Consider the following 24,412-nt stretch of genomic DNA (forward strand, 5'->3'; position numbering starts at 1 on the left):
GCGGCCTCTGGAACGCCTGCGCGGTGCTCCTTTTAGGGGGCGGGGCCTGGTTGGCCGGGGTTATGGGGCGTGGTCTCGAAGGCGCTTGCGCGAAGGCGGTTGGAGGGAGGCCCGATTCCCCTTTGTTCAGATTCGCCATTTTGCGAGGCAGCGGCAGTGGCGGCGGCGGCGGCGGCTGGAGCCTCTGATTGGGTTTCGGGGGCCGGTACTGGAGCCAATCAGCGCGGGCAGCGAACCGGGGGAGCGAGGCACGGTGAGTATGAGGAGCCAATATCCAGCGGCCCAGAGCCGGCCCCAGCGCCCCGATTGGCGGGTCTTGCTGACCACTCAGGAGAGGCCCAGGCGTCCGTCGAGCCCGGGAGTCGAGCCGAAGCTGTCCGAGTTGGGTAGCCAGCAGCCCCGGCCCAGAGTTTGTGGAGGCCTACAAGGGCCGTCCAGTGTTGGGATAGCGCCCTGGAACCAGGCTTTTCGGGATTTAGAGCCTCTCCGAGTCTCGGTGGTCGAAGCGCCGCTTGTCCCCGATCCTCCGGTCTCGGGAGGTCAGGTGGCAGATCGCCCAGCCACGGGCAGTGGCGGTTTCCCCGTGTCGTTCCAGCTTCATCCCACGACCTGTTCTTGTGTCCCCGCGTTCCGGGCCCCAGCGAGGCCCGCGTATCTTGGGCTCTGCACAGTTGGGGCTACAGATCCGGAGCGAGGCCAGGCGGAGACGCGCGGCGCGGCCTCCAAAACCCACCTCCAGGCCGTTGGCGCGCCCGCCGCGCCCCTCCTCTCGGCCCGCCACCCGGTAACGGGACGGAGCCGTTACCACCCCTTTCTGGCTCGTCATTTCCTCCCCGCTCAGCCCGCGGTGCCGGCACACCTCCGTGCTGGAGCCCAACCAAGTATTCTTCCTCTTTTTGCTCGGTGTCTCGGTGTTTGAAACCTTCCCGTTGCAGAACTGATAACCTTGTGCATTCTGAATGATTGGATGCTCTCATCTCTCAGTTCCTATTATCCATATGCCCCTTGATCTTTCTCCCTTGGATGCTCTGTCTTCTCCTTTAATCTTTTTGTGTCAGTCTCCACTCAATAGCTCAGCCCACTCCTGTCTATTTTTTTCTAATACACTTTGAAATCCCGCGTGGACGTTTTCTCAACTGATGATTTAAAACTTACACAATGCTTAGCCCCCACCCCCACCCCCTCCTGCGACAGCTATTAGTCTTTGGCGGGATCACCCAAGTGCTACAAGGAGGGAGGGTAGGGTAGGAGCCGTGCCTGCTCGGTGGAGATTAACTGGTGCTAGTGTTTCATCCAGTACCGAGAAGTGCTGTTTGCATGAGGAAGCCTATATTCATCGCCATGCTTTTGGTTGGGTGTTGGAGGATAATGTCCTCGGAGAGGAAATACTGTGAAGAGAATAATGGGAACGGATAGTGCGGCTGGATGCAGAAAGCAGTAGTACTGAGTTTAGGCGGGAAAGTCCAGTTTGTAAAAACCTTTGCAGATCTTACAAAGAAAAAATTTTAAAACACTTGACTGGAGGTTAAAGGTGATCTAGAATGGATTTCTCCCCTAACCTTGGGAAAAGGTTGCTGATCTGAGGATTGTACCCCATAATAATAGCTGGATTTTTCTTTTCTTTTTTTTTTTAAGGAAGAAAAGGAAATTTTACCTGGGAGAGGGACATTACGTTTTGCTCAGGGGAGGCGGGGAGCAGGTTTTCTGTGTGTGGATTCTTAAGTCACATTTGCTGAGATTTGAGAGAACAGATCCATTGCTGCTCCTAAGCTGAGACAGCTTGCATTCACATTTTTCTCTACATTGTTTTCTAAGTTCCCTTATGTTGTAGTTTACGTTTTTAATTGCTATAAGCACCACACCAAAAAACAACTTGGGAGGTTTATTTCATTTTTCATCATGAAGGGAATTAAAGACCAGAACTCAATCAGAAGCCATAGAAAGGTGGTATTTGCTGGCTTTTTCATGGCTTTGACAGCCTTTCTTGGTTTGGGCCTTCCCACATTGAAGAAAATGCTCCACAGGCTTGCCTACTGGCTAATCTTAAGGGGGTATTTTCTCAGTTAATGCCTCCTTATCCTGGAAGACCATAGTTGATGTCAAGCTCACCAAAAAAAAAAAAAAAAAACCAAACAAACAAAAAAAAAAAAACCTCGCGATGATCCAGGGCACCTTACTTCTTACATTTGCAACAGTAAACCGACTGTATCAGCACAGCTTTGGTCTTTATAAGAATGTATTTGTCTTGTCTTTTGACTGGGTGTTCTAACTTTGATTGGTATTTTAAAAATGGATTCCTCTGGCCACTTCAGAACTGCCAAACATTTTTGTGTACAAAGGGCAGTTATCCTCTGGTTAAGACTCAAGCTTGTGGAGCCTCCACTGGTCCCTCTGCATGTGCATTTCAAGAAAAAGTAGTGTAGACTCCATTTCTTGAGACACAGCCCAAACGTTTTCCTTTTTTGAAATACTTCACCCTAGACTTGTCATCTGGATAAGATCTCACACTTAAATCTAATTCACATGATACTCTTAGTGTTTTCCTTGGTTTGTCCCCAGTGGAAAAGCCTCTGTCCACCAAACTCCATTTACTTTATTTATGTTTAGGAGTCTAATACACATTTTTGCTCCTTTTTAGACTTAAAAGCCTCTTTGAAGTTAAGACTCTTGTTTTATTATTTAATTCGTGATATGTCATTAGTGAAGAAAAGGAGCAAATATGGAGCCTTCAAAGGTTCTAGTTTGGTTTTTGCTTGTGGTTGTCAAGTCAGATGGGCTGTGGTGATTATATGCTTATTGTAGTAGCGTTTCTGGGCATTTCAGCTTTTGAATATCTTGAGATAGATTACCTAAGTGCTGACCAACTGCTTCTGTGCTGTATAAATGGGCAGGAAATGCTATAGAAAGATAATGTCTCAGAGGCCAGAATAAATCCATTCTCATTCATATTCATTCATATTCTCACTTTCAAAACCACATTCACAACTTTGTGGAAGAGCTAGACAGACTAAATCCAGCTGGCTCAGTTCTGTCATCCACTTGGGCAAAGACATGCTTGCTGAAAGGAAGTGTGTCAGGTTGTGCACAGTTCTGGCTGAAGCCGACATAAGGAACATGTAGCTGCACTGGAGCCAAGAAGCAGGCACTGAGCAGCCTGAGGGTTGTGCTCCAAGTTCTGTCATTCAGCAGTGTAGAATGCTGCTGAATTTGAATTTGAAGCTGTCTCTGTTTTTACCCTTGGAAGCACAGTAGGTCTCAGTGGCCTGAGAGTGGAGCATTTGTATCAGGAAGATAAATGAATTAGATCCAAGTGTTCCTTACAGTCACTCCAGCCCTCTTGCCCACTTCAAGCTCCATTCTGCATTTAATCTGATATGATGCAGATTTAGGACATTTAGCCAAGAAGAAAGCTTTATAGGAAAGAGTCTTGGGGCTAGTGAAAGGGTTAAAATACAGGGGTCTAATATCTTTTAAAAAAAAATCAAAATGTAATCATTACATATATATATATATATATATATATATATATATATATATATATATTTGTAAGTTTTTAAAGCTCTTCACACCTATACAATCCCCACTTGAGGAAAAGGATGAAAACTTTGGTCATCAGAATGGTTAGTCAGTCTCCCCCATCTCCCTGCCTCAGGTTCAAGGAACTCCAGTTTGTTTTCTTTCTAGGCTACTGTTGTCAGTTTCTTATCAAGAGGCCATTATTCTTTATAGTGTAGCCTTAATTTATCAGTCTGGAGACATACATTGTCAGACACAAGGTAAAATCTGGAAACTCAAAAAAAAAAAAAATTGGGTAGACTGGTAGCACAGGTTTTTAATCCCAGCACTCAGAAGGCAGAGTCAGGTGGATCTCTTGAGTTTGAGGGCAGCCTGGACCATGAAGCCACCTGTCAACACCCTCAAGCCCTTCATCCCCAATAAAGAAAATATTGGTTTCCCTAACGGAGCCACTTGGTTTGGCTGATTTCCATATTGGATCTGGAGTCTTTAGAACCAGCTCAGTCAAGTGGCTCAAAAAGGCTGCTGTAAAAATCTGCAAATGTAGCCAGATTTTCAGCTGATGGGATTAATATTCAGAATATAGAAAGAGCTTAGAAATTACAAACAAAATAATCTAAGCAGTACACAATCAAATAGACTAGACAGTTCTCAAAAGAATGCAAATGGCCTGTAGATGTATTTAAAAACATACTGAGCCATCAGGAAGATGCAGATCAACCTATACTGTAATTCGCTCTCACACCAGTCAGAATTGCTGCCATCAAGAATAAAGAGTGCTGGTGAGGGTGGGAGTAGCTCTTAAACATCATGGGTTGGAATCTTAAGTCACTTCTGCCACTACAGAGTGTATGGAAAATGTTGTGTTAAGTCATGGTTCCCCCCAGAATAGAGCAGAGACTGACTGACATACGTGTGTGTGCTCGTGCTGTTGGGGTAGCTCACAAGTACTCCCAACTAGTCCAGCAATGACTATACCAACAGAAAGGCCAAGAATCTAGTTGTTCGGTTCATGAGACTGGATTTTTCTATTTCATCTGGTCTTCAGTATATGCCAGACTCTAGAAGTACTAGGTTGTCCAGTCAGTGAAGGTATGAACAGTCAGCAAGGGCAAGCAAGCAAAGAGCAAATGCTTCTTCCAGTTCCTTTATATGGGCTGCCACCAGGTGTAGCCATATTAAAGGTAGGCCTTCCCACATCAAATGATTTAACTTAGAAAATTCTTTAGAGGTGTGCACAGCTGCTTGGTTTTTAGCTAATACCAGATGTATCAAGTTGACACCAAGAAAAGCCACCACGTTGAAGACACACACACCCTCCAAAAAAAAAAAAAAACCTTCCCCCGCCCCATACACACACTTGGGATTATACCAGAAGAAACTAGAGTCAACATATACTAAAGGCACCACATTTCAAATTAGGCAATCTGTAGGTGCCAATCAATGAGTGAACTGGTAAAGAAAAAAAATGTATGTATACTCTATTATACATTATGTTGTTCGTAGGGAATGTATGGTACTGGAGCTTTATAGTAAGGGAAAGAAGGTATATTCAGAAAGACAAATACCAAATATGTTCTCACATATGCATAATCTGAATAAAGACAAGAAGGGGGGATTATTTGTAAAGTGAAAAATGGGATTATAGTAGTCCAGACAGGTTATGTGTATTGTAAAAACATACAGATAAAAACCATTGTTTTATACAGTGAACACATGCTAGTAAAGTAGTGATCAAGTTTGCATACATTGCTAATGAGTTAGTGATTAAATTTAGATATGTTGCCATTCATATTATCTTTCCTTTGCAAGTCTTTGTAAGGTCAAGTCAGAGCCAGAAGTATGTGTGTTGAGTAGTCCGTTGGAACCCACAATAAAGCATAGTGGTCTATTTTGGTTACCAATAATGAGCCTGATTGGATATGTCCCCCTATATTGTTATGTAGCAATTTCAACTTCCAGACAGTGAAGTTGAAAGAATGTTATGATGAATACCCGTGTATCTACTACTAGACTCAATTCTAATTACCATCTGCCAAAATAAATGCTGGTTTATCTCTCCACAGATTCATTTATTTTTTATCACTATAAGATCAAGCTACTAGTGGGGGAAAACACTTCAGATATAGACCTAGAAAAGAACACTCCATCCAAGTACTGAGAACTAATCAGTTCCCACCTTGCTTGGCTTGTGAGATAAGACAAGATCAGAGTTTTCCTGGGTGGTATGGCAGTAAAGGATATGAACTTTCCAAGTAGGCCTCCACTGGCCCTGGTTTTGTCTTAAGAATTGACAAATGGGGTTTTGTGAAATAAAGATTTAGCAAAGCAACTTCCAGAATTGCCGGCATACCTTTAGTGTGTTTGTTGAAGGAAACCACTCACCCTCAGGGTAACTGCCCTTCTTTGAGACAAGGTCTTATTGTTTTGGGGCTCACCTATTAGGTCGAACTGTATGCATAGTAACAAGGAAGTAGACCAACCTAGATGTCATCAACAGAATAGATAGTGCAAATGCCATGCATATGTAAGATGGATTTTATACAGCCATAAAAAACGAAATTTACAAGAAAAACAAACCTGAAAAGTGTTATGTGATGGCTGGTTTTGGTTGTTAACTCAGCCACATCTAGACTTAACGAAACCCGAGAAGCTGGGTACACCTGCGAGGAATTTTTCTTGATTGGAATCATTTGAGGTGGGAAGACAGATCTTTAATCCAGATCTTTTGAGGTAGGAAAATCTGCCTTTATTTTGGGTTACCATCTGCTGGTGGCAACTTATATAAAGGACATGGAAGAAAGAAAGGTTCTCACTGGGTCTTGGCCTGCTTGCTCTTGTTCCTTTACTGGCATAGACTTGACTTCTTTGGGGTTCCTGACCTATGCTGAAGGACAGTTGAGGTATCCAACCTCATAGATGATCAATTACTGGATTCTTGGACTTTCTGTTGGTAGACAATCATTGTTGAACTACCTGGATCACAGCCTGTGAGCTCTAACCTCCACATGTACACACACACACACACACACACACACACACAGAGACTTATTTTGTTCCTTCAGAGAACCCTGACTAAGACATCTTACATTAAGCAAGATAAATCAGACTTAAACACATGTTTCTCCCTAAGCATAGGCAATCCTAGCATAGGCGATCCCAGCTTTACTTCTGTGGTAGTGGGTGAGTTTGAATCGAGATTGTATACCTAGAAATGGGGCTACAAGACAGGTTGAAGAGGTTTTGAAGAAAATATATGGAACACAAAAGAAGTTTTATATGTCAGTGTTTAGGCACACACTTGAATATTGTTAGGTACCTTTCCGTTTCTAAGAAATAACCTGAAGTAATTAACCAAGAAAAGGTTCATGTGGGCTCACTGTTTAGGCTTTGCTGCTGGGTAAATATGCAAAGAATAGTATAGATGGGATTTGGTACTAAACCAGGTTTTACACACCCCATGTGGGTATTGGAACACCACGTGGAAACAGGCTGTGCTTTATCAAGTTTTAAGTGCTTGCTGTCATTGGTCCCATTTCATTGCAGTCACTATCCTGGACTATAGCACAATTCCCAAAGCTTTGCTAGAGTAGTCCTACTTGGTACTTCTTAATGGAGTTTGAAACAGGGTCTCACTATGTAGCCCTAGCTGGCCTGGAATGAACTCCCTGTAGAGACTTGAACTCGGATCTGTCTGCTGAGTTAAAGGACTGTATCACTGCACAGGAAATTAGGGGGTTTGGTTTTGTTTTGTTTTTAATAGATGCGATTCTGTAAGGTGGAATTTGTTTACAGGCAAAGTGTCCCTCACACAAGCATAGGTTGTCCTGAACTTACTGTGTAGCCCAGGCTGGCCTGACACGGTGGTCCTCATCTTCTGTTAGCCAAGTGCTGGGATTATAAGCATAAGACACCCCCACCCCCCACTTAAAGTGGAGATTTTGATGATAAACAAAACATTTGAACTACTTAGTAACAAACCTCCAGCTTGAGGTCCTTTGTAGCTCAAGAGTATCCAAATTCTCTGATGTAGACCTGCTGCCTTGAAAGTAGGCTGTTGAAGGAGATGTTTTGACAGTACTTCTAAGTGTTATTCTGGGAATATTGAAAGTGGTCAGTTTTATTAGCTTAACTAGGTTAAAAGTCAGGAAATAAGTAAAGCACACCTGGGCTTGTCTGAGGATGTTGTTTACAGGAGGGGTGTTACATCCTGAGGGTTCTGATCTGGGTGGATTTATATGATACCATTATTGGTAAGTGGGGCCTAGTTAGAGTGGGTTACAGAGAGGAGTGTTTGTTGTTGGGGACTAGATCTTGCCCTGGCAACTTGGATGTTCTTTCTTTATATCCTGGTCACCATGGTGTGAAAATGTACTTTTCAATTCCACACGTGCTCACAGTGAAAGTGTGATTTGTTTGGTTAGTCTCTGAGGAAGTCAGTTTGTGTAGCCCAGGGTGACTCAAACTTTCAGCATCCTGCCTCAGCCTCTCTAGTACTGGTATTGCAGTAACAGCCTGACTGTGATTTTTTTTTTTTAAAAGACTCTGCTATGTAGTCCTCTTTTAGTTTTAAAAGAAAAAAAAAATGTATGAACATCTCCCACTGGTGTTCTTTTATATGCTAAATACTACAAATAATAGTGTGTGTGGGGGGGTAAGTATCTTAAGATAGTCTTTACTGATTGACTCATCTTAGGATTTTTCCTTGCCTTCTTAATAGGAGTCCCTGCCTGGCAGCTGCCTGGGATCTGCAGAGTGAAGTTTCAGGACGATTAACGTGGCTGGGCCATGGAGCAGTATACAACAAACAGCAATAGTTCCACAGAGCAGATCGTGGTGCAGGCCGGCCAGATTCAGCAGCAGGTATGGGAGCAAGTGTGCTTTGACCATCAAAATACCACAGGGTGATAGAGCAGAGGGGTTGTTTATAGTTCCTCTGTGGAAGGACTTAGACCCAGTCAGACCTTAGGAAGTCCTAGGTCTCGTGCTGCACTTTGAATCGGTCTGTTGCCATCTGGTACCTGTTCACTTTAAAATCACTTTAAAACTGGATTGCCCTCTTAGCTCATTGAAATTATACCTATCCTGCTTTTCTCTGCATTAAGTCTGCTTATTTTCCTTGCTTTATGCTAACTTGTGATAAAGTAAGGATTTGGCCACAACAGGCAATTGTCAGATTCTAGCCAATCTGTTCAGAATTAATTCTGAACAGTTGTAGTTTAATATTAGAATAATATTTGTGCTACTCTATGGATAAGTAAGTACATACCGAAAAGAAGTGCCTGCCACTGGCTCCTTCCACAGTAAAGTTGGTCAGTTGTTTGAATTAATGCACAGACATTTGTGATGCTTTTATCTGGGTTTATATTAGTGAATCTCCCACCCCTACTCCTGCACTTCAGAGAAAAAGACATTGTTTCTATTTGATTATAGGCCAAGGCTGTTTGTTGTTTTCTCCTGAGAGTGGAGGTTCATTGGTACAGGATAGCAGGGAGGGTGAAGGGAATATTGATGGTGAGTTCCAACTGACTTGGGGGGGGGGTGACTCTGCATTATAAAAGGGGAGATGGGCTGAGCAAGGTGGCTTTCTAGCCTCCTTCCTGTCCACGCTCTGTGCACTAGCAGCATCCTGAAGTGCCTTAGAGAATGGACCTTGGAGGGGCCTTCAAATTCTGGGCAGAGCCTTGCTGGTGGGTGTCTTCTGTGAGCACTTCCCCAGCATAGGGAACAAGGCTGACTTTCTGAAACCATTGCCTCTAAAACAGTCAGTTGGATAAGAATAAATGTTCATTTGGGGATGTAAAAGCAGTACATCCTGAGGCTGGCTCCAGATCAATCACCATGGCTAGTTCCTTCCTCCATGGTGATGCATTAAAGAGACTCTTCATTGTAGTTTCAAGGCTTTAAACCCTGGTGGGTTTATTCATGTGACCCTAAGGAAATAAAGAGATCCTTAACATAAATGTCCAGCAGAAGAGAAAAATTCCTAGGGAGGACTGCATTATAAATCTTGGTATTTTAAGTCATAGAGGTATGTTGTAAGGTCTATTCTAGGGGACAGCTCTTGCAGCATGAAGGCTTGAATATAGGAGTCCACACCTTTGAAAGTTTCTGTGTGGGATGAGGTGCTTTAGAGGCACCCCTTCCTCTCCTTCTGAGTGATCTGCGGTCTTGAGCTGTACATTTCCATTCTGATACATTTCAAGCTCTTCCTCTTCCTATTCTCAGCAGCAGGGTGGTGTCACAGCTGTCCAGCTGCAGACTGAGGCCCAGGTGGCATCGGCCTCAGGCCAGCAAGTCCAGACCCTCCAGGTAGTGGTGCCCCCTCTGATTCTCTGTGAGCACTGCATGATGAACGCTGCCTGTCTGATGCTATTTGTGTTTGGATCGTAAATTGAATGGCAAAGTTGCATGCCTTTTGTTCTGCTAACCTGTCTCTGAGACCAATATGCCAGTGTCCCATGCCAAAATGTGCAGTGACTGCTGTGTCTATTTTCTCAGAAGTATGCACTAAGTGTGTTGCTTTAGAAAGACCAGGAAACAAGCAACAAGAATCTATTCTACAGGTGGCTTCAGCTCTTACTCGGTGCTCAGCTCCCGGTCAGGCATGTGGTGGAGTTTCATGAATTGTGTTACACTGGAGGAGGGAGTGCATACATGGGGAGACTCGGCTACACTGTTTTGTTTTTGTTAAAAGTGCAACTTGACTACTGAACAGCCATTTCACTAAACAAAGTTTATCTGAGAATCACATACCTCTTGTGTCTCACTACAAACTCTGTACAGATGATTGCATATCTCTAAGTGGCAGCATAGGACCTGGTGATATGTGTGTCTTGTCTCAGCAGTTGGGATATGGAGGCAGGAGGAATGAGAGTTTGGGACAAACAAAAGTTATTACTAGTTACATAGATGTGCAGCTGGAGTTAACCAGTGCTGTTCTTCAGTATTATGTATGCTCATTCCTACATTCCTATGAAAACCGGAGAGTAACAGCATTGACCTGTTCTGGGTCCATTAAGAACTAACGGTTTTGAGATATCAGCAAGACTCAGATCCCAGCCTCCCTTTCTTCCTCTGTTGATTTGGATTGACTCAGTAGGGCCTCCAGAGTCATCTAGCATCTCACTATACTGAGAATATTGCTGAGACCCTCCTTCAGGTAACCTTTCCTATAAGGCAGTGGTTCTCAACCTTCATGATATTGCAGCCCTTAAATACAGTTCCTCAAGGTGTGCCCCCCAACCATAACATATTTTCATTGCTACTTTATAAATGTAACTTTGCTATTGTTAAAATTATAATGTAAATATCCCTGTCTTCTGATGGTCTTAGGCAACCCTTGTGAAAGGATCTTTGAGCCCCCAAAGGGTTGTGACCCTCCAGTTGAAAACCATTGTGTAAGCACTTGACCCTCTCAACCTGTCTCAATGCTGCCACTTAGTAGTGTTTGGTGACACACAACCAGTTCTACACATATATTAAAAGAAGTTAGTTTTGTCTTCCTGCACAGTTGAGTATCAGGGAGAGTAGCAGCTCTCTGTTCCTGCTTGCTTCGTCTTTTTAATACATGAAATGGTGTCTGGGATTGTCATTAACCACTGTATGGATGGGAATGTAACATGCTCTTAACTATGTGGCTTGTCGTCTCATGCATGAGTCCTTGTGATCATTTGTTGTAGAGACATGAGCTCCTCAGTCTCAGATCCTTTATTGCATGCATATATAGCATGAAAATGTGGGAGGGGCTTGAAGTGGGCTGAGATGATGGATAACCAGAAAACTAAGTGGTCAACTTTGGGGACTGAGGCAAAGGCTCAGTGTGTCCTATTTGCTATGCAAGTGTGAAGACCTAAGCTTGGATCCATAGAAGTCATTTAAATATGTAGATTTGTCCTGTAACCCCAGCACTTGGAGGCAAAAACAGGCAGAACCTGTGGATGGATAATCATGGAGCTTTAGGAGACTGTCTCAAAACAAGGTGGCAAGCAGTAGACGATGACACCAATGTCAGCTTCTGGCCTCCACTTTGACACCAAGAACTGCCCAGCCTTCCAGTGCACTATAACAATACAGCATGTCAGCTGACTTCGATCTAGATTGCACTGAAGAGAAATGGGAGTAATGGGGGCTTCTCATGAGCCTAACCATGTTAGGAGAACTCATAGTTCTTCCTCTTATTCCACAGTAAGGCTTCTGATACATTTCCTAACACAGCACACAGAAGCATTGGTGCAGCAAAGGGAATTTAAATGGAGAGAATGTGAGCAAATAGGCCATAAAGTCTTCAAAGTCGGGAGTTTCTCAAGGGACAGCCCTGAGATTGGGCTGATGGTTCTGGTGGAAAGGAGTGGAGAACCTCACCACCTTACACATCTAGGACACAGTAACTGCACAGGTGATTGATGCTTTTGGAATTGACTTCTGCTGGGACTAAGGATGAGGGTGTTAGTCTGTTGTTACAGATCATGCCTTGAAGCAGAGACACACTCTACAAGGAGTTTGGGATTTGTCCCATTACTCCACAGTCCAAAGCAACTTCTGTCTGGGCCTCTGGAAGGCATTCTTGAGTTTTCACACTGGGGTTCAAGTGTGACTGAGCATTTGCATCAGCTTCCTTTCTAGAGTGTCTGTTGATATGGAAGACTTGAAAATTGAACATTGTATTTACACATGATAGCTGTCTGGTTTCAGAGTTTCATTGCTTTTGATAATTAAAACAACTATGCAAATATTTACAACATAGTTCGAAGAACTCTACCTTGATGATCACAAACTGGCTGGAAAATGTTTCTGACCATTCTTGGCTTTGTTAACTTTGAGACGGGGTCTCATTGGGCTTAACCTGGAACTTGCTGCAGCCCATTCTGTTCTAAAACCCATAGGCCACCTGTCTCGGCTTCCTGTTCCACAAGTCTTTAGTGGTAGACTCTAAGCAGCAGCCATTCCTGGAATCCTCAGTACATTAGAGGTGAATATTCATATTTCACTTTAGCTTGAGGCCATGGAGAAAGCTCCAAGCTTTCCTAACTCTTCCTATCAGGGATGTAAAGCTAGGTCTGCACTCTGTTCACTTCACAGCTCCACCTCCTCTCACCACTGCGTCTCCAGCCTTTACCATAATCATTCGTGAGTATCATCTTGAGGAGGCATAAGTCCTTGTAACTTGGCTGCCTTCTTGGATTCAGCCAGTGTTTGGTGATGAGTGCCTTACATCTATTGGGGTTTTCCAGACTCTAGACAGGTTCCATTATATTTCACCTTTGATTATCCAGCTTGGCACTGAATTAAAAAATAATCAGAAATATCTGAAGAACATAAGACTTACTCTTCTTGGAGCTGTAGAGATGGCTCAATAGTTAAGAGCACATATCGTCTGCACCATGTCAAACAGCTCTTAATAATCACCTGTAAGTCAAGCTCCAGAGGGATCTGACATCCCTCAGGCCAGGATTTAATCTCTGCACTTGGGAGGCAGAGCAGGATATCTGAGTTCAAGGTCAGCTAGCACTACATGGAGACCCTGGTAGGTAGGGGATGACTGACTCTCCTAAATCTGCCTGGCCTCCCCTCTTTCAGGCAGCAGGATAGTTCCAGTGATTGATTGTCTTGGTAAGTTGCTTATGTCTTACACTATTTCATTGTTGTTATTGTATTTCTTTCTAGGTCCAGGGGCAGCCGTTAATGGTGCAAGTCAGTGGAGGCCAGCTTATTACATCAACTGGCCAACCCATCATGGTACAGGCTGTGCCTGGTGGACAAGGCCAAACTATTATGCAAGTACCTGTGTCTGGAACACAAGGTTTACAGCAGGTGAGTGGTATTTTTAAAATATTTAAATTGTACATCAGAGTAGAAATCTGGTATGAATGGATGGTGTGTATATTCACATATGTACAGGTTTGTGCACACATATGGAGGCCAGGTATCTTCACCTTGGCTTTTAAGACAAGGTCTTTTTCTAACTGGGTAGTCTGGGAGTCCACTGGTGCCTGCCCCACCCATGCCTGTCCTCTGCTCCTGGGCTGCCGTGCATTCCTGTGGATGCCAAGGTTCCAGTCAGACCCGTGTACTGTGCACCACATTCCTCACCTGAGCTATCTCCTGAGCCTGCAGAACAGACGTTTGAAGAAGAGATTGCTGCAAAAACAAAAACAAACAAAACCTAGCTGCTTTTCCTTGAGTCCTAACCCTAGTTTGCACTTAGTCTTTCTGCCTTTGTGGTGCCTGTAATGTATAACAGAGCACGGTAATGTGGCATGAACAGTGTCCTGGCTACCTGAGACCCTGGAGCAAAACACTCCAGACTCGGTCAGCTGCCAGCAGTTCTAATTGTGAGTTAAGAAGTATTCAAGTGCTTAAGAAAACGTGGGCAGTGTATAGCCCAACAGAAGATTTTACAGGCAGACATCTGTAAGACGCAGGGCCATGGCCTGCTTTCTTTCCCTTTCTTTCCACCAGCAGTTGGTCAACTGGAGGGTGGTAGGGACTTGAAGCTCTAGTCATGTCCTTCACAGACTCACTTTTCTGAGAGCAACCTAGATCTGTGAATCAGGCTGCTAGATCTGGGAATGCTCCAGAGGATAAAAGAAACAGTGACAGGTGCTTATAAAGCCAGGGAGAAAGAGGGTGGAGGGGGGTTCTAGAGGTGGGGGCGGGGTAAGGCTAGACTTTCTGTAAGTAGCTGGGTACCCGGGCTTGGGTTGGGAGTATTCTAGAGTATAAAGTACTAGAAATGTTGAGTTGTGGGGCCTTCCTAAATGCTTTCTTGTCAGATCTTTTAAAGGTTTATATCCAGTATTCAAGAAAGTAGAATTTGTTCCTTGAGCAAAGTATTAAAGCTTTTTGTTTTGTCTTGTTATAAGATTTCAAAGAAAAACATTTAAAACTTTTTTTTTAAGATTTATTTTTTTATTTATTTTATGTGAGTACACTGTTTTCAGAGAGACCAGAAGAGGGCATCTGATCCCATTACAGATGGTTATGAGCCACCATGTGGTTGCTGGGAATTGAACTCAGGACCTCTGGAAGAGCAAATCAATGCCTTTAACCTCTGAGCCATCTCTCCAGCCTCATTTAAAACTTCTTGTCAAGATTCTGATGATACTCCTGATCCTGGCTACCTCACAGGATCTGGTGCTTTTCATATTTGTAGTGTGAGGTTTGGTGCTCAAACCTACCGGGTAGAGGTAGGAAGAGCTAGTGAACACTAACGGTAGTGCTGAGTGACAGTGAGGGATTTGGAATCTTGTCTGTCTCTGCTGTGGAACCCCATACATATCCCAGAGGTTGTTGGCTTACAGCAAGAAGCATTCTGTATTAGTTACCTTTCTGCAGGTACAGAATGGTGAGGAAGAGGCTGCAGCAGGAGGCACAGTGGTGGATGCTGCTGTTCTGCTCACTGTCTCCTTTCTTAGTTCAGGACCCCAGCTCATAGGGTGCCACCTCTGTTGACCTAATGTAGAAACTCCTTTAACAGACATGCCCAGTGTTTGTTTTCATGGTGATTTTATATCCAGTGAAATGGGTGGTTATACATTTCAATTTCAGATCAGGAGTCTTGACAGCTGATCTCTGTCTATCAAAGACTTAATCAAATTGTTGCCTTGGCTGCCATCAGCTTAACATTTAACTTAGAAAGAATATATTTTAAAAGTTGTTTTATTTATTTATTTATACAGTACTTCAGAGTATTTTAAAGTAATTATACTTTAAAAAATAACCATGCCACCAACAATTTTTTTTTAAACGGACATTGATTATGTCTCTAAGACTGGCCTTGGATTCCTGATAATCCTGCCTCTGCTTCCCAAGTTGTAGAATTACAGGCACATTCATCTATGTATTTCCTGATCTCTAGTGAATTTGTTCAGCTACTTTTCAGAAACCAAAGAGTAAGGCTAGAGAAATGTCTTATCAGTTAAGAACACTAGCCGTTCTACCAGAGGACCCAGTTTAATTACCAGCACCCACCTGGTGGTCACAATCATATTAACTGTAGTTCCAGGGGATCCAGCTTCCTCTTCTGGCCTCTAAACACCAGGCACATAAATGGTGTACATATATACATGTAGGCAAAATACCCATGCACCTAAAATAAAAAGCAAAATCGAAACAAATAAGGAAACAAAGGAGTGGAGTCAACTCTGTGCCTTCTCTTCCAGATCCAGTTGGTGCCCCCAGGACAGATCCAGATCCAGGGTGGGCAGGCTGTGCAGGTACAAGGCCAGCAGGGTCAGACCCAGCAGATCATCATTCAGCAGCCACAGACTGCAGTCACTGCTGGCCAGACTCAGGTGAGTCCACCCACTCCACTAACATCAGAACGGCTGATGTGCAAGGCAGAACAGAGAGACATCTGGTTCACGTAGAATGTGAATGTGAACAATGTCATCACAATGGGGTCTCTGTGGGTTGGTCTATGGCATCTGTTAAAAATGTCATTGTTTTCTACAGACACAACAACAGATTGCTGTCCAGGGACAGCAAGTGGCCCAGACTGCTGAAGGACAAACTATTGTCTACCAGCCAGTTAATGCAGATGGCACAATTCTCCAGCAAGGTAGGCTGCCATTATTACAGTGGCACTTTTCAGGGCATTAGTTTTAGCCTTTGAGTACCTGGGCGTGCTTCAGAATCATTACAGAGTCTGTGTCATGTTTAAACAGCAACAGGATTTCCACCACATCTGCAGTGATTGTCAGCCGCCATACATGACCACCAACTTGTTGCTGCTTGGTGATAAGAGTTTTTTCCGTGTCATTTGGGACCTCTACATCTATTCATATAGGTGTTTACTTAGAGTCATGAGAACCCCCCAAAGCCTCGGTCTAGCTAAGAAGATGTGAACACTATACAGAGTGCAGAGTCTTGAAGAAGTTCACCCCTGGAAGAGATGTATAGACAAGACGTCCTGTGAGAAATCTAGACTTGGCTTCAGGGAAAACATGCTCAAAGTAGATGTAAATGCTTTGGAAGTTAAGTCTAGAAAGGATATCTCAGCCAGACTCCGAGGTGGTGGGTGGAAGTATCATTTGTTTGGATTTGGCCCTAGACTGATACATGTGATACATTTAAAAATGAGTTTACATGGACTGTTTAGCTGAACAGAGTGAAGCAGTAGAAAACGCTTGCTTTCTTCTGTGGTGTTTGTCAGTTTATCCAGGAGGGTATATAGGAGCCAGGTGGAAGGGACTAACTGTTTTCCCTTCTTTCTGTTCCGTGTACCTGTTTTTTGTTTGTTTGTTTTGTTCTGTTTTTGTTTTATGTTTTATTTTCTTAAAGTTACAGTCCCTGTTTCAGGCATGATCACCATCCCAGCAGCCAGTTTGGCAGGGGCACAGATCGTTCAGACAGGAGCCAATACCAACACAACCAGCAGTGGACAAGGGACTGTCACTGTGACACTGCCAGTGGCAGGGAATGTGGTCAACTCAGGAGGAATGGTTATGGTAAGGAAAGTGTTCCCTGGCACTGGAGCTTTCAATGGGGCTCTCTTGTCTTCTTTGAGCTGCAAGTTGGTGTCTCTTGTGATGGTGCTTATGTTATTTTGGATTTGAAGCTAACTCCATCCTTAAAGCACCAGCAGCGGTCTGCATCCATAGGAAGCATAATTCATTTTGATGCCTACCGGTTACCAGACTAGCCTAGACACCAGAGAGACTGCAGCATGGGTGTGAGTGGGCAACTTTATTTGGAATTTTCATAACAGTAATCAGGTCTGGTCTCCTGTTTATGCAGATGGTACCGGGAGCTGGTTCTGTGCCTGCTATTCAAAGAATCCCTTTACCTGGAGCAGAGATGCTGGAAGAAGAGCCCCTGTATGTGAATGCCAAGCAGTATCACCGCATCCTTAAGAGGAGACAAGCGAGGGCTAAGCTAGAGGCAGAAGGGAAAATTCCAAAGGAAAGAAGGGTGCGTATGCCATGGGGTGTGCTAGGCAGGAAGCATCAGCTCTGCGTCAAGCATATATGTGTTTCCTTGTCCCTTCCAAACAGTGGAATGCAGAAAGGTTTACTGTAAGACCGGTGACAAAGTGTCTTATAAAGAAGTCCAGAGAAAACTTGTCCTCAGGACTTCCTCTTGTCTTGCAGCTACAGCACTCATGTGTTGGTTGTAGTTCAAAATGGCAGTTGGGCTCTAGCCAAGGAGCCAAGGGAATAAGAAAGCAGCCTTCTCATTTTAAAGAGGTCCATTTGTCACATTAGCCAGCATCCAATGGCCCAGTCTAACATTCCCATAGATAGTGTAAAAATAGGTTCTCATCCTAAACTGCCATTTGCTCAAACAAACCTGTCAGTTACTGAAGCTGAGGAAGGATCCGTGTTAGGAGACGATAGTGGTCATTGTTTTTCCTTCCAGTTCAGTGAGCACACAGTCTTAACAGAGGTTAGATGCTGGGGACACTGTACTGTTCCCTCCATCATTCAGTTTTCCTGTTCCCTTGACTCTGGCTGCACTGTCTGGAACTTTTAACGATAGAGTGTGTGTTAGGTTACTGCTAGATCTCACTAATAGCCGGGGATCTTATGCTCTTCTCTAGAAATACCTCCATGAGTCTCGGCATCGACACGCCATGGCACGGAAACGTGGGGAAGGAGGCCGCTTCTTCTCTCCAAAAGAAAAGGACAGTCCTCACATGCAGGTAAGGAGAGTGAATACTTCCTTTCTCTGGTGCCTGCCTTCTCTCTGTCAACAGCGGGCCATCCTCTACTTAAGGAAGAAACACTCTACAGCATGTGGTGTCTGTTGCTTAGCATCCTTTCTTTTTAGAAGCACTGAAAGTTTCAGCCCCACATCCTTTTACTCTTAGTTTCTCAGTTTTTTCTTTTTTAAAGAAATGTTTTGCTTTCTTTTAACATGCTGTTAGCAGCCAGTAACATTTAATATTGTATGGCAGTTCTTGTGTCACAAATTCTAGTAAAGCTTTTATTTGTTGGTGTGCAACTGACTGGTGACCTTGGGTCCATATGGGGCACATCACCATTCTTTACAATTGAATGTGAGTTCTTGACCTTAAGTAACTTACCTAAGATGGATCCTTGCACAACTGAGTCAGCCCTGGAAGTGCAGTTCAGTCATCCTAGTTACTCTGGAAGCTGAGGCTAAACGGTAACAAGGTGAAGCCATGCCTGGGCTAGAGAGGAATTCAAGACCAGCTAATTTAGTGGGACTCGTTCTCATAGTGGCGTAGCTAGCTCAGTAGTATAGATGATTTGACCTTGGATTCAAATCCTGCTTTCTCCACAAATAGACCCATCAACCGAATTCAAACCAGGAAGTAGAATCTCACTTGCTCTCTTTTCTGTGTTTCTGAATCTTTATGTCCATAATGGAGTGTTTGTTCGTTAGTCTATTACCTAAACGAGTGGCTTGTCTCCACCCAGTTATTACAGTTCAGGTGGTTCCGATTCTGAAAGTCCTTTGGTTTTATCTCTGAAACATCATTTGAATTGTTTATTGTAGCCTCTTAACTGATGCCAGCCTGACCTAGTTCTTTCTCTCAGTTTAGATTAACATATCTATCCACTGCTGAACACTCTTGCCCTCCTGTCACATTTCCCACATCTCAGGGTGGTGTTCATTAAGCATCACATCATGTCTTATTCTGCCTTTGCTTGTGTACATCTCCACCATGGCCAGTGAGCACTGTCTGCGTCTAGATTCATTTGCTCTTGTTTGCTCACTGCTGTTTACCCATCTTTTTCTCTTGCCTGGTCTTTGTCTTTACAGTTTCTAGTCTAATGTTCATTTCTCATCATTTCCTTGACTATCTCTTCTCTCTGCATAGCCCAGGCTATCCTCAAATTTGCAGTACTCCTGCCCAGTTTCCCAAGAGCTGGGGTTCCAGGAGCAGGTCACCACAGACAAAACTACTTTTTAGGCCTGGCTTAGATCTGAAAGGTGTTTTAGCTTGCTCTCATAGCCAGTAGACCTAGCTCTTTTACTCTTGGATTTTTCCCACAATTTCATCCTTTACCTGATAAAAAACATCAGGAGATTTTCTCTTATTTGGTCCACATACTGCTTTCTTTACTAGAGAGTAAGTTACATTAAAATAGAAAGTTTTGTTTTGTTCTGGTTTTGGGGGTTAGTTTAGAATCCAGTTCTGAGCAAATGCTCAAAAAATACTGGTTGAGTTAATGGATTCTTTTTGCTGGCTCATTTCACTGTCAGCGGCATGGGATTCCTCCACACTCACAGGGCCCCTTCAGCTGGCCACAAGCAGTTCTGTATCGGATAGTGAAGGCTTTTCTAGTCCACCCACAGCAGTCTGCAGGTTCCTCCTTAGTGATCCACATTGCACACATCTTGACATCTCTCTGTTCTCAGTGGTGTCTGTGCATGTCTGTGTTAGGAACAGCCAGCTGTAGGCTGTGCTGTTAAGGCTTTCCTTATTCTATGTGCTGTCCTGGGAAGCTCCCTCACCTCTTTTCATCTGTGCAGTAGAATACTATTGAGATTCTATTTTTTGAGATTATCATATAAAATTATGACACAAAACTACAGCATATTGTTGTTTGCTCTGGGGCTTCGTCCTAGCCACCCAAGTACCTAAACCCTAAGTTGTGAGGGCCGGGGACTCCTGTTGCTGTGTAAAGGATGGTTGTGTTGTCTTTCTCTGTAGGATCCAAACCAAGCCGACGAGGAAGCTATGACCCAGATCATCCGAGTTTCCTAACCACAGGAGGGTGGCAGAGTTGATCAGTCACGGTCCTCTCCACTCCTGGAAATGGACTGACTTCCAGTGTGGCGCCGACAGTCTCACTCTGCCCTTCCTCAGGACAGAAACTACTTAGCTCAGTATTACAGCTGCAGTGATGGCTGACAAACTGAAGAGGCAAGCTTTTGTCTCTCCCTTTCATTGAGGACCTGTTCAGACTGTTGGTGACACTGACCTTTTACAAATTTGGATGATTAAAAGAGGTATTTGCCAGCCCAGCATTACAAACACAGCACTTATGTAGAGTGGTAAAGCCAGCCGGTCAGCCATTGCAGTAGGGGAGAGCAGCCTTCTCAACCTGGTCCTCAGTCAAGGCAGCCACAGCCCCCGCCTCCCTGTGGAGTCTCAACAGCATCCATCCCCTGGTGGGGTGTCAGGCTGTCTGATGCATAGACACTTTGCACTCAGGTGGCTCCCAAGCAAAGAAGCTTCCTGTTAGGACACGGAGCAGCAAACTGAACTGCAGTCTTCTGACCTGTGCTGATAAAAATCTGTCTGCCCACATGCTAGGTTGGTATTTTTTTACTTCAGCCAAGAAAGTACATATTTTGGACTCAGGATGAAAGAATAGAAAAGCTAGAGGACCTAAAAGGTACATTTCTAGCTTTGACTGTGGTCTCCTCATTTCTGGTAACAGCCATCTTGGCCATAGTTCATACTATGACCACTTTAGAGACAGTTTAGAAAGTAGAGAACAAAACTTCAAACATCGGTGCTGAAGTATTGAGGATGCTCACGGTTGTTCTTTAACAGAGGCAAACCTAGGATATTTAATCATGGGCTTCATGACAGCAAGTAGCAAATGGAAGGATCTGTGCATTTCAATCTAGAGAGCCAGTGCCCTGCCGACCCAAGTCTACTGTAGAGCATGATTCTCCAGTGATGGATGCCAGGTATGGCTCCTAGGCTGAAGAAACAAGTCACATTCACACTGACCCCTTCTGACGTGCACTAAGAGAAAGAATCCTGATTACCTGAAGAAGCACTGCTGACAGCAGACTGGAGCACCGCTGGAGCAGAGGAGAGGAGAGGAGAGGCGTGTGCTTCACCCCTGCCTGGGTGGGTGACTGCTCTTCCCATGGCAGCTGATTCTTTGGTGCCAGTTTCCACTCGTTTTCTCCTTTCTCTGTAGGCCTTGCAGCAAGGTCTGCTCACTGCATCAGTATGGTAGGGACCAACTACCGCCTGCGAGGATTCCTGCAGGGTCAGGAATTGGGCCTCAGAAGTTTGTTTTCTGGACAAGCACTCTACCACTGAGCCACACACACATACCCTAGCCCTAGCCCTAGTCCCAGCCCCAGCGCCGTAGATGCTGAGGCCTGGAAGAAAAGACCAAGGTTGATACATTAGAAAAGTTAGCTGCCTTCTCTGCAATCAAAGTCAAACGCAGTCATTCCAGAGACTTAAAATACCAGTCAAGTCTAAAGACTGGCTCTTTGACTTTGTTCTGTGTTAAAGGGAAACTGTGTTAAATGGGAAACACTTTCGCCTTATAAAGAAATATCACGGGGAAATTGGTTTAATTGGAGAAGCATGAAGTAAGCCATCTCTTCCTGTTCCTAGGAATCTTGCCATTTTACCTGGCTTCCAGAAGTCAGAGGGGGCCGATCCTTTTTTAGTAAACTCACTACAAACTTCTGGCTCTTCACATGAGCTTCCAGATGTTACTGAAAACCATGAGGAATCTCTACCTCTGAGGTGGAGAGGATTCTAAGGGATTCTTCAGGGATTCCTCAGGTTTAACTAGTGCTTCAGTCAGCAGTTGTAGAGTGCTATTTATTTGTGTCTGTTGTACATAACCCTAACCTCACATTGTTGCTGAGTTTCATTTTGAAGAAGGCAAGTTTGAGTTTTCTTTCCTTTGATGCAGATGCTTGGGTTTCTATTTCGTCGCTGCATTGCAGTTGGCCCACGGTCCTGACAGTGTGGTCGTTCTAATTCTAGCACAGCATAAGAATAGCACACAGAGGCAAGAAGGGCTCACTGGGATTTATTTTTGTTTGTTTGTTTGTTTTGTTTGACTTAGTTCTTTTTACTTGTTTGTTCTTGTGATTGTAGTGATGGCTTCAAAGATACAGAGTAAGTGGAGGAGTGGGCTGCTGGTCTTCTGGGCACTCTACTTCCTGTTGCAGGATAAGTGTAAATGTATATATTTTAATTGCACTGGTAATGGGACACACCAGTGTCTAGACCACTGCACCAACAGCCTCTCCTGGCTACTGGGTGTCTGATAATAATGTCTTGATTTTCCTTTGGGACTCAACTATGTAGGTCTCCCCCCTCCCCCTCCCCCCCAGTAGGGGAGAACAGGTGATCACTGATGTCATTGCAATTGCTTTTCTTTTTTAATAAATTTATAAAAATACTAAAAAGTGGCTTGACTTTTGGTGTTTTCATTTGTTTTGGTTTTTGTAGGTTCATTTGGTGGGGGAAGGGCATTGGGTTTGTTTGTTTTAGTTTGCTTTTGGCTTTTTTGTTATTTTATGAGACCTGGTCTGGCTATGTAGCCCAAGCTGCCCTCCAACTCAAGATCTTCCTGCCTTGCCTGGTATATACCCTACACCCAGCATGGATGACAGCTGAGTCTGCGTGCCCTGTGCCTGGAAACTCATTCACAATGCTAAAGTTGTGACTTTTAGACATAAACATGTGATGTCAGGGGGGTCAGGCACCTCTGCTTAATGCTCTCTTAATTCCCTTGGAAATGGATATCAAAATAAGTAATCTCCTGAGTAGAGTTAGCCTTTTATCATATTCCATGTGGTAGACCTAAACAGTGAAGATACACTTCTGATATTTTGAGCAAAACCAAAATTCAGTCTGGGGCTAAGCCTGGAGGTCTCATTTCATTTCTAGAGTTCTAGAGACTACATACAAAAGGCATGCTGGAGCCCAGCCTTACTCAGTAATGAGGGTGTGAAGATAGACTAGTCCATGGTTTTCTGAGCAGCCATTCAGGCTGGTGGTGTGGTTGCTGGTGAACTCTCTCAGGGTCCCTTGCCAGCTAGCTACCTTAAGCAGGAGAGCTGGCCTTTGTGGTTGACATCTATATGCAGGTGAAGGCAGGCACAAGATATGGCAAGGCCTGTGATTGGGCAGTGAAAAGGGCAGAGGCAGAGTTTTGGAAAGGTGGGAGAGATGAGAAGAATGGAGAATGACCCAGACCTGTGTGGCTTTAGCCACAGGTAGCTATGAATATCTTAGAAGGGATGGATTAGTACAGGACAGTTTGTCTTACCTAGGTGGGCATTTTATATCAATATTCTAGAGTTTTGATTTTTACTGACATACTGGGAATTATGACTATGGGACATGAAGCATGAGGGTCTGAGAGTTCTGCATCTTGAGCAGAAGGCAAACAGAAGACTGACTCCTCAGGCAGTAGGAGGAAGATCTCCTTGCCCATCCCCACAGAGACACACTTCCTCCAACAAGGCCACAGATACCAAGGGGCAGGGAGATTAATGGGATCAGAGTGCATGATATTGTAAGGTCCATGATTCATTGAAGAATGATACCTCAGACTCAATAGTATGTAAACACAAAAGTTTTATTCTGTGGAAGTCTAGTATGCTGGGGTCTCCCATTACCAAGATAGACAACCAAGTGAGCTCAGTCCTGATTTAAAACACATTAGGGGATTCCAGGGTAGGTGATCTTTATCTGTTCCATCTCTAGGGACATTCCATTTCAGGACATGGGGGCTAGAAACAGGTCTGGAAACTTGCTGAGGAGGTAGCTGAGGAAGTCAGGGAACTGCTGCTGATCCATTGCCAGCTACCCAGGGAGGTCTTGTGAACTTAAACTTTATTTGGCCTTTATTCAAAATGGCTATGGTGATGTCAGAAAGGTGATTGTTATTGAAGCCTTAACATCTTAAATCATCTTAAGTCTGGAGAAAATCTCTCTCACTCTGAGCACATCACAACCTCACTTATGTTTGCAGTTTTCCAGGTCTGTTTTACCATGGGACAGATTACCATGGCCAAACTATTGTCTAGGCAAGCCCTTCAGAAAACCCTTAGTATCGTTTTTTTTTGGGGGGTTTTTGTTTGTTTGTTTTTTTAACATTTCTGGGGGTAGGGGGAGGTCAGTCATCTTTTTTCTTGAGCCAACCTGTCAAACAGCCCCGAGAAATGAGAAGCCTAGCCAAAATGAGAAACCTAGTTCTCC

The 24,412-nt window shown here is 44.0% G+C and overlaps 1 protein-coding gene across 5 annotated transcripts; it reads left to right on the forward strand.

Annotated features, from left to right (window-relative positions):
- Window positions 1-146: 146 nt before the first annotated feature.
- Window positions 147-22,595, forward strand: NFYA (nuclear transcription factor Y subunit alpha). 5 transcript variants are annotated; one of them, XR_013975034.1, is made up of 11 exons: window positions 147-253; window positions 8,237-8,379; window positions 9,745-9,831; window positions 13,183-13,329; window positions 15,681-15,812; window positions 15,973-16,078; window positions 16,801-16,967; window positions 17,257-17,430; window positions 18,059-18,160; window positions 20,144-20,749; window positions 20,993-22,595. XR_013975034.1 is itself a non-coding variant. In XM_080916740.1 (10 exons), exons 2-10 carry the CDS (start codon window positions 8,305-8,307, stop codon window positions 20,195-20,197), a joined length of 1,044 nt encoding a protein of 347 aa, XP_080772866.1. In that variant the 5' UTR covers window positions 147-253; window positions 8,237-8,304; the 3' UTR covers window positions 20,198-22,595. The 5 variants fall into 5 exon arrangements, 4 of the variants coding, with proteins under 4 accessions (XP_080772866.1, XP_080772868.1, XP_080772867.1 ...); XM_080916740.1 differs by having other exon boundaries at window positions 20,144-22,595; XM_080916742.1 differs by having other exon boundaries at window positions 16,819-16,967; window positions 20,144-22,595.
- The last annotated feature ends 1,817 nt before the right edge of the window (window positions 22,596-24,412 follow it).

Source organism: Micromys minutus (assembly GCF_963924665.1).
Source record: "Micromys minutus genome assembly, chromosome: 5".
Lineage (NCBI taxonomy): Eukaryota > Metazoa > Chordata > Mammalia > Rodentia > Muridae > Micromys > Micromys minutus.

Bases quoted from the DNA above. Each gene is read 5' to 3' on its own strand.
- NFYA (XM_080916740.1), top strand. From the start codon at position 8,305: ATGGAGCAGTATACAACAAACAGCAATAGTTCCACAGAGCAGATCGTG. The intron at 16,968-17,256 runs GTAAGGAAAGTG...CTGTTTATGCAG, and splicing joins ACTCAGGAGGAATGGTTATG to ATGGTACCGGGAGCTGGTTC. The intron at 17,431-18,058 runs GTGCGTATGCCA...GCTCTTCTCTAG, and splicing joins AAATTCCAAAGGAAAGAAGG to AAATACCTCCATGAGTCTCG.